A 12899-nucleotide genomic window follows, 5' to 3' on the forward strand; every position below is an offset into this window, starting at 1 on the left:
TTCATAAATGAGAGACAGAGGTAACCATGAAACTCTGAGGGGATAGACGTGTAAGCTGTGAAAAATGAGAGTAGTTTGCACAGATAAACAGGTATATTCTGACATAAATATTAATAAAATCTCAGGTTACACATTATGTGGGATTTCTGGTTTCTTATGTTTAACTTCAGATATGAAAACATTTGTCTCGGTTTAGTGCACAACATGCCCCCCCACTGTCGGTATCAACCTCAAAAATCTGTCTTCTGGTTCCATTTGTGCAGGAACTGTACAATGACAGATTCTCCTTGGCGACCTCCCATGTGTGAGCCATCCAGGACTGGCTACAGCAGCTACACCAGCCCTAATGACAGACTGAATAAGAGGCTGGGAGCCAGCATGCCTAACCTGGAGCAAACTGCCAGTGATACTATGACTGCCATCAGTCTCAGAAAGATGACTCCTGATATTGGTCAGTATCAATGGACAATAATGAAATGGATAGAGAGTCACTTAAGTCACTTAATGTAATAGTTCCTTGTCTCCTTCCAGGGTTGAAGAATCCTCAGAAATTGGTGAAGGTTTTCCGTTTGCCAGACTTTCCCCCTACTTTGGCATATCATTATGTCCAGAAATATTATTCCGACATGGTGATTTCACTGGGGAAGGCTATTAACGCTACACCACCTGATGAATCTGCTCTGCTGGCCAGGTGCTGTGAGGACAATGCAAAATAAATGGATGCCACAGCCATATATAAATATATAAAGTACTGTATTTGTAAGATTCAGGTTCGATCACTACAGTGTTCTACAAATTTTCAGGTGTAAATCATTGATACAGACCAAACACGTCCTTACAAATTATGTATATATGTATCTCAAGAAAACCAGCTGACTTTTTACCTTGTCAGACCTAATTCAGTGCATCTGTGTTTTTGTTCAGGTACCACTACCTGCGTGGTTTGGTAAACACTGTGTCAAAGAGGCGCCTGGATGCACTGGAGGACTTCCAGAGTCTCTATAAGACAGACTCTGATATCTTCCCATCTCAGATGGCCAAATCACTGGTTGACTCGCTGCCAGAAGCTGAACGGCTACAGGTCAGCCCAAGCTATCCTGAATGAAGACACTGTGTTGTATTGAACTGATATGGAGTTTCAATATTCAAAGCCACTGCCAGTTTGTGTTTGAGTAACCATATTATTGTTACTTTATCTAAAACTGCCCGCCATGACATCACTTGGGTTAGGTGTAATACTCAATAAAAAGCTTCAGACTCTCCTTATCAATGACATCGGGTATATTAATATGTTGTCAGTGACTCAATTGTTAATGTTTGAGCTGTATCAGGACCTGAAGCTGTGGACAACTTCAATTATTTTGATGATTCTAACCATATTTTTTAGCACTGTAACCATATTTGTAAAAATCTCTCCACAGGCAGACAAACGACCAGAACTCAAACGACTCATCAGTCGGCTGAAGAGGGACCAGGAGCGGGAACGTGCATGCCACGGCAACAGTCATGAGGAAGATGCCGTGAAGCACTTCCAGCTGCCAAGCAAATACATGCAGCTGGAGGAGTTTGTGAAATGTGTCCAAGAGTCTGGCATTGTACAAGATCAAGGAACCATACACAGACTCTTTGATGCTCTAACTGTTGGTAAGTGCTGTAGTATACTGCATATATTGTACATACATGTACACTAATCACATTATGTACTGTAAATGTGCATTCATGAGAGCAGCTCAGGCCCTCTCTGTCCTGCAGACCTTTGCTCACAAACTCCATGGTCTTGTACAGTCAGTGCCTCAACACAGACTCACACCTTCATGCACATAAATATTTACCTATACCCTCCTTCTTCCCTTGTCTAGGCAAATATTTATTTCCCTGATTAATCATTAACTCACTGCTTCTTGAAAAAAGAGTTTGTACTGGTGTTGTAAGTGTAACCAGGGCTCCAGTGATCATTTAGTGCTGTTTAACTGGTGGCCAGTGGAATTTTGAGCTACATATCATGATGAACATAACCACGTACCATTTGGTCCATCCTGTCTGACATGTGACCTTGCCTCAACCTTGGCATTATTTTATTTTTATTTTATAGATTTAGACAATGTTCTTGCTCTGACCAAAATTCTGCTGTACAATGAGCTTAACTTCATGCATTATAAACATTATGAGCAGCCACTAGCCAATATTTCTAGCCAGTGTGAGAGCTGCAATAACCTGACACTATTCCTGTAAACTTAGGTTGAGCACGTTGGCAAGGAGTCAAGGAAAAGATATGAGTCATTAAAGCTCTGCATCGAGTAATAAATAAGAGATATTTGTTTTAAGAGCTCAGGAGAGGAAGGCAGCTGGGAGAGGGGGACCAGAGGTGCTTTTTCAGAAACTGAGGTTTTAGTCAGTGTGTACTGAGAAGTAGGAAAGAAGGTCAGAGCAAGAAATTATCTTGCTCCACATGTTGTTATTGGAAAAAGAGGTTTATGTCGTGTTGGGTGTGGTGAGCAGGTTTTCCTTTTGTCGTTTGACCTGCACTTTAGGGAGACATGCAGACTGATCACAGTGTTGAACTCCTGCTGTCACAATACTATTCTGTATTTCTTTGGCATGGTAAAGGAGGTTTTCACTGAAGTTAATTATTTCCTTTTGAAACGTGATGGTGACTGGGTGAGAGGGAGGGCACAGACTCTGAGTATTTCTATAAAGGCTGCTTAGTTGGCCATTTATGGGTAAATGAAGATTAAAATAACGTTTTAAAACATTGTCACAAGTCATCAGTTTTTGCCAACACGGCAACATGTGATCCTAATTGTGAGAGTTTGTTTGTTTGTGTTTGTTGCAGGGCATCAGAAGCAGGTTGGTCCAGACTTGTTCAGCGTGTTTTATACCATCTGGAAAGAGACGGAGGCTGAAGCTCAGGAGGTGTGTACATACTGTATGTTTTGTTTGTAACATATGTGCAATGGCAGTATTTATCAAATACTGGTCATGTAAACTGCAAGCCATGTTTGCATATATAATAAAAGAGTTTCAAATATAGGTGGAAAAATCAACATTTTGTGTTTGTCAGCTGATGATGATTGAAAAGAGCTGTTGTACCTCTGTTAATATTAATGAAACATTTACCACTTCCTGCTTTGCAAACTAGGAATTTTCCTCTTTTGTCTGTTGTCTATTCTAGATGATTATGATTGCTGGAGAAAATAAAAATCTGAAGATTAAACAGTAATGGAAATAAGTCAGTTGCAGGCTTAAAACACATCACTAACATCAACATCAATTTAAAGCTTATTGTGAGAGTAACGTCCATCAGTCAATGTTTCTGCTTTTTAAAAATAGGGTGTTTAATTCACATTTCCATGCAGTCTAGCAAACACAGATGATGCTAGACATGCACAGCTTTAACATTTATAGCATGCTTATACTCAGATTATGGGTTTGACTGAATTGAGGTGAAATTGGGTTGCAAATGCCTGCGGTAATTGAGGTGAAATTGGGTTGCAAATGCTTTTGGACTATATTCCAAACATTCCCTCATAAATTTAATTTAATTTCTTGACATCGCTGCCAATAATGGCCCATAATAAAAAGCTGCACTGTTTAATGAAATCAGCTGCTGTGGAGCCAAAATGAAAACTAGCGTCCATGTACAGTAGTTCTCAGTTTGTCTGGCACCATGGCCAAGGATGAATCAGCAGAAAGTAAAGCTTTTACACTACTGAATCCTTACCTGTGTGACGTTCAGGTGTCCCTGCCTGCATCTGTCTTGGAGCACATTGACCCCAGCGAGTGTGTCTTCAAGCTGTCCTCCTCAGTCAAGACGAGCCGTGGCATGGGGAAGATCGCCATGACTCGACGACGGCTGTTCCTTCTAACCGACGGACGACCAGGATATGTGGAAGTGGCACAGTACCGAGATATAGAGGTGAGACAAAGAGGAAAGATGAAGAATGGTGGGGTAATTGAAAAGTGATGAAGAGTAGTTAAGAAGTGTTGTTTTTATCAAAACTAAAAGCTTCAACATTTTAGAAAGATCCAGTCAATCATCAGGATCAATCCCAAATATTTTTATCCTTAAACATAATCTCTTTTGTTTTAGGAGGTGAAGGTGTCTTCCACTCCCTTCCTGCTCCTGCGAATCCCCAGTCTGAAGCTGCGTGTTCGGGGAAGGAAGGAAGCCTTTGAGGCCAATCTGAAAACAGAGACTGAACTCTGGAACCTGATGATTAAAGAGATGTGGGCTGGACGCAGCATGGCTGACCAGCACAAGGTAAAGCTGTGTGTGCATGGCAATGTGAGGGTAAAATAGTGTGTGGGAGATCAGGTGCAGCAGAAAAGAGGAATAAATGCATGAGGCGAAGATGATTTGGTGGGGTTTTGTGTCTCTGTTACTCATAGTTTTCCATAATCTGGGTATTAGTTGCTGTGTGTGTGTGTGTGTGTGCATCAATACGCACTGTTGAACACAGACAGGTTTCCTTTGTGAAACCAGATGATGTAACTGCAACATATGTCTCTCACTTGCGCTGCTTCTCTCTCATCTTTCCTTTCTTTTCTCTCATTTACATTTCCCTGTAGTCTCTCAGTGCCCCCTATTTTCCATCTGTGCAGTCAAGCGGTGTGTTATGAGTTAACATTTTTTTTCTGGCCTGTTTGTCAAGATGAATAAGCATCAGTCAAAAAAAAAGTCTAAAACATTAATTGTGCTTCTTTAAACTGTTGCATGCTCTTTTTAAGACCACGTTAGATTCAAAATTAAATCGGTGATGGCATTGTTCTTAGGCAGCACGGTGGCACGATGGTTAGCACTGTTGCCTCACAGCGAGAAGGTTCCGGGTTTAAGCCCCGGCCCACCTGGGGCCTTTCTGTGTTCAATATATGGTTTTATGTGTTAAATGTACAGTAAATGTAAATGGCTGTTTCCCTCCAGGACCCCCAGTACATGCAACAGGCTCTGACCAATGCCTTGTTAATGGACGCAGTAGTGGGCAGTCTTCAGAGCAGCAAAGCCATCTACGCTGCTTCGAAGCTGGCTCACTTTGACCGCATCAGGATGGAAGGTAGAGGGGGTGATGCTGGTCAGATGTCATGAAAATAAAGTCAAACACTGTTATGGTCATTCCAATATTTAGAGTAGAAATATTACATTAATATTATTAAATACTTGTACATGGTGTCTGTGCCTCGCTTGTCACTGAGTCTCTTTTTGAAGGTAATGAAAAACCTGGTTTGACATTTGTTGGAAACTTTTTATCCTGTTTTAACTCAGCAGAGCTAGAGGTTTGTTTCTCTTTAGAGTTTCTACTGTGTGTTTCCGCACTCACCACCTGGTAAAGGTTAGTTATTTCTCTTTTGTGTCTCTCCAGTCCTGATGATGGTTCCCAAGACAACTGCAGAGATGCTGAAGCACAAAATTAACCCCTCACTGGAACTTGCTGCACCTCAGGCTGTAGATGTGCTGCTATACACACCAGGTACAGAGGCACACCTTGACAAGGCGTCCTGTCACTAAGCAATATTTCCAGTTCTTATTGTTACTGCAATTAGAAGCATCAGGTTCCTCTTTGTCTGTGATTGGTCAGTAAGAGTCTGTGATTTGATTGGCTGTTTGTGTTGGGTCACATTTTAAAACCTGGACTGTGAAACTGCTCTGGTGCTCCAGTCACAGGCACATACTGGCTAGTACGCACACACCCACATACAGATGACCACTCATGATTAAAAGACTGACCATCATAAATCTGTATATAAAGTTTCTCAACAACACTTTCACCTCTGGTTCCCTTTACAGGAAATCCACAAAAGGAAGTTGGCCAATTTTAGACATATTATTGTGATAGAAGCCTCTCCTCAGGGCTGCTGTAACAAAGGGTCATAAATAGACAACTTGGCCTCTCCAGTGAGACAGACTGGCATATTATGCAGCAAGAAGACTGAGAAGGAGCCTCTTAAAAGGACCTACAAAGCAGTGGCCTTCAGTGTACAGGCCACTGGGGCCACTTACATGGCTGGCTGGTGGCAAACTGACCCCCAGCACTAACACACTCTTGCACACTCGTATTCAGTGATCCAGACTTATACAGCAGTCAGCTCTGTGGAATTTTTTTTTTTTTGGTCTCTCCCCTTCTCTCGTTTGAATATAGGTCACAGAACTGAATTCCTGGCACATGGCTGACTCGATACTCTTTTTCCAGCCCCTCTCTCTTTCCCCTGTCTTCTCCCGTCTACCTCTCGTTTCTCTTACTTTCTATGTCAAGCTTTTTCCAAGCTCTCTCATTCCCCTCACATCCACAGTCACCCGCCCTGTTTCTGTTGTATAAATTACAGGATGTTACTTTCTGTCTTTTTCCCACCATTGGTGCTTTTAAATAGCAATGAATACGTTAGAGGAAATTTGACCATTAGCTGAAGCCTGGGTGGAGTCAGGATGCAGAAAAATAGTATTCAACATGAAGTGTTGCCATTCAGACTGTTCCATCGTCACTCAGGGAAAACATTGTAATATTTCACAACACAAGTCACTGAGTTGTTTTCTTACTGTCCACACGACTTCAGAGTATTATGAAAGTGACTTCAAAATTTTGGTAAAGTGATTTAGTAAAAGGTTTCAGTTAGTGCTGGAATTCATGTTTTTTCTTTGCCTTAGAAAAAGAGTGAACACTAGCAGCTTTAGGTCACACGTTTGTGATAAGGTTCTGAGACATAACTGATAAATACTGTGTTTATGTGTGTGCACATGTGAATGCTTGTTTCAGGTCAGCTGTGGGTGTCTGTGTGTGGTGGGAAGGTGATGGTGTTTGATGTCTCCAGCTGGTCCCTCACACACACCTGTCAAGTTGGGAATGCAAGACTGGTAAAAAAAAACAACAACACAGTGCATACAGACGCACACTGCACACTAAAACACAAATGCAAATAAATGCACAAAAACACAGAGATGCAGTAGAAACCAAGAGACACAGGTATGGAGTAGTTTACAAGTAGTAGGTTGTGTTTTGTAGTGAAGTGCCTCAGTTTATTAGAGCACTATTACCACCTAGTGGGTGAATTTGGTATTGCACAGTGAATCTCCAAGTCCAGCTTGATGCCTATTTATTGGAAGTGTGTAAATGACAAGTTGCTGTTTTACAAGATGTTGTGTGCTACACTTACCTGTTAGGAAAAGACCTACTGTAGACAAATCTAACCTTCTTTATATAAGGGCTGCAACTAATCAATGTACAGATTATTTTCCCATTTGTTTGGTGCATAACAAGTCAAAAAAGTGCTCAAGACAAGCAAAACACATGTATATAGTTACACAAGTTGTAGTGTGTTCAGTTTAAAAAAACCCAAGTCATCAATTTAATTGTGTTGTTTTGTCTGACCAGCAGTCCAAAAACCAAAAGTAGACACCTGTTTGTTCCAGTCTTTGTAATTGTGTGACTCCTGGTCAGGATGGTGTCTTCCTATCTCTGTTTTCAGAACTGTATGCTGGGCGTTGACAATGACCAGGTGTGGATGGGCTCTGAGGACTCTGTCATCTACATCATCAGCATGGTGGCCATGGTCTGTAACAGACAGCTGACTGAACACAGGGCGGAGGTCACCGGACTGGCATTTGACACAGATAAATACAGGTGACACATACATACGCACACAGTCAGACTCACAAATGAAGAAAGAACCATCTTGACTGCCAGAAATGGATCATATTCTGTCCTGAAACTTTAATGCATTATTTTGCCATGTTCACTCTTTGTAATTTGAACCTGCTGTACAGAGAATAGATGGAAGTGCCTCTGCTTTGTCCGTTATGATTTCAAGACACCTTATCATGCAGTATTGCTTACTTTTTCCTATTAAAGCAAATTACATGTTTGGGTGTAAAGTAAATGATTTATGTGACTGAAATGTTGTTCTGAATGGTATAAGTGTTTAATTACACCAATCAGCCATAACATTATGACCACCTGATTAATACCGTGTACGCAAGAGTCAGTGAAGCGGTTGGTTGGGGGGGTGTTCCTGGAGGGAAGAGGCACAAACAAACTGTTACCAAGGTGGGTGGGGTCTGCAGCAATCCCTCCAGCCCTCCTCTAGATGCGGTCAGTGTATAGTGAGTCCAGATCCAGAAGAGGACTCCCTTCAATGCCCTGAGCTGTTCTCACCACCCGGGTCAAGTCCTTTCTGTCCTGTGCAGTGCAGCTCCCGTACCACACTGTCACACTGAGACAGAGGATGCTCTCTACTGTCGCTCTGTAGAAGTTTGCGAGCAACTGAGAGGAGAGACCAGTGCATTTCAGCTTCCTGAGGAAGAAAAGCCTTTGCTGGTGTTTCTTCACCAGGTAGGATGTGTTCAGAGACCAAGCCAGGTCAGATGTGATGTGGATGCCCAGGAACTTGATGCTACCCACTTGCTCCACCACCTCCCCGTGTATGAGAAGAGGAGCATGTTTTGTCTTCCTAGACCTCCTATAATCCACAATGACTTCCTTAGTCTCGTTGGTGTTCAGGACAAGGTTGTTATCTGAACACCACCTTGTCAGGTGCTGGATCTCCTCTCTGTCGACCATTCAGTGATATCTTGTGTAAAAGGAATGACAATTGTGGTTGTGAGGACAAGTTAGAGATCATGTTTTAGAAAAATTCAACAGCCTCCCCACTCTAAGTGTGATATCACCACTATAGCTGCTGAATGTTTGTCTTCATACAGACTGATGCAGACAGATACAGTATTTCTCATTTTAACAAAGATTCAAACAAAATGGAATCTTTTGAAAAGAACAAATGAAATTTAAAAGTTTGAATTACAGTAGATCAACCTCATCATCAGTGAGCCTTGGGCGTCCATGACCCTGTCGCTGGTTCACTGTTGGTAGGTACTGACCACTGCAGATCAGGAACACCCAACAAGACCTGCAGGTTTGGAGATGCTCCGGCCTAGTCGTCAGCCATTACAAGCCTGTGTCAAAGTCACTCAGATCTTTACACTTACACCCATTTTACACTTCCAAGACATCAACTTCGAGGACTGAATGTTCACTTGCTGCCTAACATACACACACACACACACACACACACACTGACAGGTGCCTTTGTTAAGATATTGTCCATGTTATTCACGTCACCTGTCAGTGGTCATAATGTTATGGCTGGTCGGTGTATAATTTAACACTTAACCAATGTTTGTTTTGTCATGCTAGTAAATAAAATTCTATTTAACTGAGCTGAACTGAGAAACAGCTCCGTAATGCAGCAGACGTGTGTGCAAATAAATTCTAGATCACAGTGACAAAGTGTTCAGTTGTACACAACAAATCTTACTATTCTACTTTGTTCCTTAGCCAGAAGGTGGCGTACTCCTGCAGCGCAGAGGGAACTGTGATGGTGTGGGATGTGCCAACTTTGCAGGTCAGTTTTAAACCAACATTTGTCGATGGTGTAAACTGTTTTTATTGCTTTTTGGTACTCAATAAAGAAGCATGGCATATACTTGAATACATCTTGAATTAGTAGTTTACAGCTTTGGAAGTGATTTAGTTTGGCTAATTCAAGGAACAACTTAAAAATGTAACTTTGTCAGATGAACACACTGGTCAGAGCTGCTCCTCGCCAACTCTTCTTTTTGATGTGCTCGTTTTCCAGTTATTTTCCTGTTTTAAACCAAACTGTGAAGATTTATTTTTCATAATTGTGATTTGTGTCTTAAACCACTCAGGTGAAGAAGCACTTCCGACTCTCCTGCGATCACCTGCAGTCTGTCCACAGCCTCAACGGAACACTGTGGTGCTGTGAGTCTCACACATTTACAAGAGCAGTATACAGGGAAAGTCCTTGAGAGGAGAAACCAAATAATCTCTACCTGCCTGCAGGCTTCTGGGACAGTATAATGGAGGTGTGGAGGAACGGCTCATTGAAACATCAACTGACACCACCTGAACCACAAAAAGGATCCCCAGCTGCATTCAGCTCCATGCTGCTGTTACCTGAGGTACTGCAAATAAAGTTGTCTGTACATGGTGTTTAATCTTTCTTGGTGTGTTAGTTGTTTTGTTTTTATCTGTGGCCACATGTGGCTTCTATTTGACCTGTTTTTGGGTGTGTTCCTGCTTGTGTGTGCCAGAGGGAGGAGCTGTGGACTGTGTGCATAGACTCGGGAGAAGTGTATATTTGGCACATTAAGGACGCTACCAAACCGTTCCACAGCGTGGCTCTGCAGGACTGCACCAGATGTTTCTGCATGATTAAAGTTAAAAATCAGGTCGTTACACAGTGCTGACACACACACATACACACAAACAAACCACATTATGGTCTTTTAAAATCCTCGTTTTTCTTTCCAGGTGTGGGTTGGTGGTGTAGGCCGCAGTTCAACCAAAGGGAAGATTTATATCGTGGACACAGAGTCCCGCCAGGTACTGAAAGAGCTTCACGGCCACAACGACAAGGTGGTAGCCCTCTGCTCTGCTGAGGACCGGTACGTCCTCAGTGGAGCTGGCAAACTTGACGGAAAGATCGCCATCTGGAAGGTGGAGTAGCGAGGTTTACTGACTGAAAATGGACAGAGTCCCTCTGTGGATACTATTCCAGGACATCCCGTGAACTTGTTAAAGGACCCCAGGTGGAGATTCTGTGGGAAAAGGAGCGAAGGTCTGTTTGGCAAATAGAGTAAAAGGGAGGAATAGAAGTCACAATCTTGATCTGCCTCTGCATCACAGATGTGAAGGAATCACATGTCAGTCATGTGAAGCAACAAGTTTACATAAAGTGTCACCAGCTGAGCAACTTCTCCAGCCTGTTATGAAATGGTGATTTGCAGCATTAGTATGTTTTTTTTTTTTCTTATATGAAGGATAAATGTAGAATGTAAAGAAAGGTCATCTTGGGTTCTGCTGAAATTGTTATTAATCTAAAGTGCCTTGATTTTCTGAAGGTTTTTACATTTGTACTTCTTATATGAAGGACAAATGTAGAATGTAAAGAAAAGTCACCTTGGGTTCTGCTGAAATTGTTTTAAATCTAAAGTGCCTCAATTTTCTGAAGGTTTTTACATTTGTACTATTAACAATATAGTTATTCCATGTCTTAACATACCCTATTTAATTTTAGGTTTAACCACACTAGAGTCAGGGGGGAACAGTGTGTGACTGAACCTCACCTCCCTCTTGTGTTTTTGAGGCTAATCTCTACTGTTCCAAAGAGTCAGATTACCCTGAAAACAATACTCCCTCGACTTGGGATTTCACCACTGCTGTGGGAAAGCCCTGATAAGAGTTTGTTTTGACGAATGTGATGCTTTAATGGACAGTGTAAGGTGGAGAGTGAAGGGAAACATGACAAAAGGTGATGCACGATGATGGGAGCTGCACACAAACTCATAAAGTACAGCAACGTGTGTGTGTGGGAGCATCTCCAGAGAAATCAGTTTAGTCCTGCAACAACAAGAATTTTTCAGTGATTAATAACATAATATAAGTACTAATCCCACAGTAGTGAGACCAGATGCTTACGGCATTGCTGGACAGTTTCTACATTTTTTCTTTATCTATGCTACCAGGCACTTGGTTTTAACAGAGAGTGTAGCGATATGTTAAATGTAATATGGCAATATGTTTTTATATGAAAACTGACAGAAGATGTGAGGTCAAAGTCAAGAAAGTCAACCAACAAACAAGTCAAAATTCCTGGCTCTAAAATGCCAAATGCATATTAAACATTCAATTATTTATCATTTTACTTTTGAAGACCAAGCAGTAAAATGCCCACATATGTGTGTTTGTCGTATGTACATTTTATAAGTTTTTTTTTTTTTAATGTAGCTCTTACTATTACATTAATGTTTAAAAGTCATTATTAGTGGGATTGAGTTGGTTCACAGAAATATTTTTGCATTTTGGGGACACTTGTGGTTCAGTCCGGTGGTTCTTAGACTGTTAATAAGATGTTTTAACCATCAATGACCAAAGTAAATACACTTCTTAAATAAAGTCCTGAGTTTCTTTATTTTTTTAGCAGTTTACTCTCACAGTGGTTACAGAGGACATTCACAGGACAGGAAAGCAGAAGACAAGTTATGCTACAGAAAATCTTAAAATTATGGCCATCCCTGAAATTAATAGTAAGCAAATTACTTTCTCTAGTTTATGGAGTTAAAATTGTGAGGACTTCGAACCATAGACTGAATGCACCATACAGATTGTTGTGCACTACTTTGAGTTCACCAGAAGATGGTGCTGTATGATGTCATGTTAAAGTGGGGACATGCGGGACAGAGAGTTTACAAAGTCCGGTTTCCTAAATCATAGCCTACAATATCAACATAATATGACTGCAACAAGTGACTAAATGATATAAAAAATCTTGATCATTTAATCTGTCAGTGATTTTCTTGGCTAATTGATTAAATGGTTTGTCAGAGTGAAAAGTGTCCATTAATTTCTCCAGGGGCCATGGTGGTATTATCAGTCCTCTTTGGCCGCCCATGAATTCAGCACACCAAAGATATTTAATTCACTGTTTGTATATGACAAAGAAAATCAGCAAAAACAAACAAACAAAAACTCTGTTAAATACAGTAATTGTCAGCAGATAGCACAGCAGAAAAGTGGTTAGCTCTATCACCTCACAGCAAGAAGGGTACAGGTTTGAGCCCGGGCCCACAGTCCAAAGATGTGCAGCTTAGGTTGACTGGCGACACTAAATTGTCCCTAGAAGTGAGTGTGTGTGGTTGTTTGTCTACATGTCAGCCCTGTGATAGACTGGGGACCTGTCCAGGATCCTCAGCCTATCACAGTAGATCCCTGCAGCCCTAGTCAGGAATAAGCTGTATAGATAATGGATGGATATTTGTCTTTTTTCTGACTGGGAAGCAGAATTGTAAGAAATACACTGTTCACCCTGCTCAAGTGTCCTTGAGCAAAATACAG

General features: G+C 41.4%; 1 protein-coding gene across 1 annotated transcript in view; it reads left to right on the forward strand.

Moving 5' to 3' along the window:
• The window catches only part of dennd3a (DENN/MADD domain containing 3a), a 26388-nt gene extending 14771 nt beyond the window's left edge, over positions 1 to 11617 (forward strand). The window contains exons 14-30 of the mRNA XM_020597494.1: positions 171 to 451; positions 532 to 691; positions 925 to 1081; positions 1422 to 1644; positions 2834 to 2913; positions 3737 to 3916; positions 4091 to 4261; positions 4922 to 5051; positions 5358 to 5465; positions 6747 to 6844; positions 7456 to 7610; positions 9318 to 9384; positions 9692 to 9764; positions 9846 to 9964; positions 10097 to 10234; positions 10317 to 10906; positions 11017 to 11617. Coding sequence (XP_020453150.1) covers positions 171 to 451; positions 532 to 691; positions 925 to 1081; positions 1422 to 1644; positions 2834 to 2913; positions 3737 to 3916; positions 4091 to 4261; positions 4922 to 5051; positions 5358 to 5465; positions 6747 to 6844; positions 7456 to 7610; positions 9318 to 9384; positions 9692 to 9764; positions 9846 to 9964; positions 10097 to 10234; positions 10317 to 10511 — 2335 coding nt within the window. The 3' untranslated portion in view covers positions 10512 to 10906; positions 11017 to 11617. The remainder of the gene's footprint in view (positions 1 to 170; positions 452 to 531; positions 692 to 924; positions 1082 to 1421; positions 1645 to 2833; positions 2914 to 3736; positions 3917 to 4090; positions 4262 to 4921; positions 5052 to 5357; positions 5466 to 6746; positions 6845 to 7455; positions 7611 to 9317; positions 9385 to 9691; positions 9765 to 9845; positions 9965 to 10096; positions 10235 to 10316; positions 10907 to 11016) is intronic.
• Positions 11618 to 12899: the final 1282 nt, after the last annotated feature.

This window comes from Monopterus albus, unplaced genomic scaffold, assembly GCF_001952655.1.
Source record: "Monopterus albus unplaced genomic scaffold, M_albus_1.0 scaffold34.1, whole genome shotgun sequence".
In the NCBI taxonomy this organism is placed as follows: Eukaryota; Metazoa; Chordata; class Actinopteri; order Synbranchiformes; family Synbranchidae; genus Monopterus; species Monopterus albus.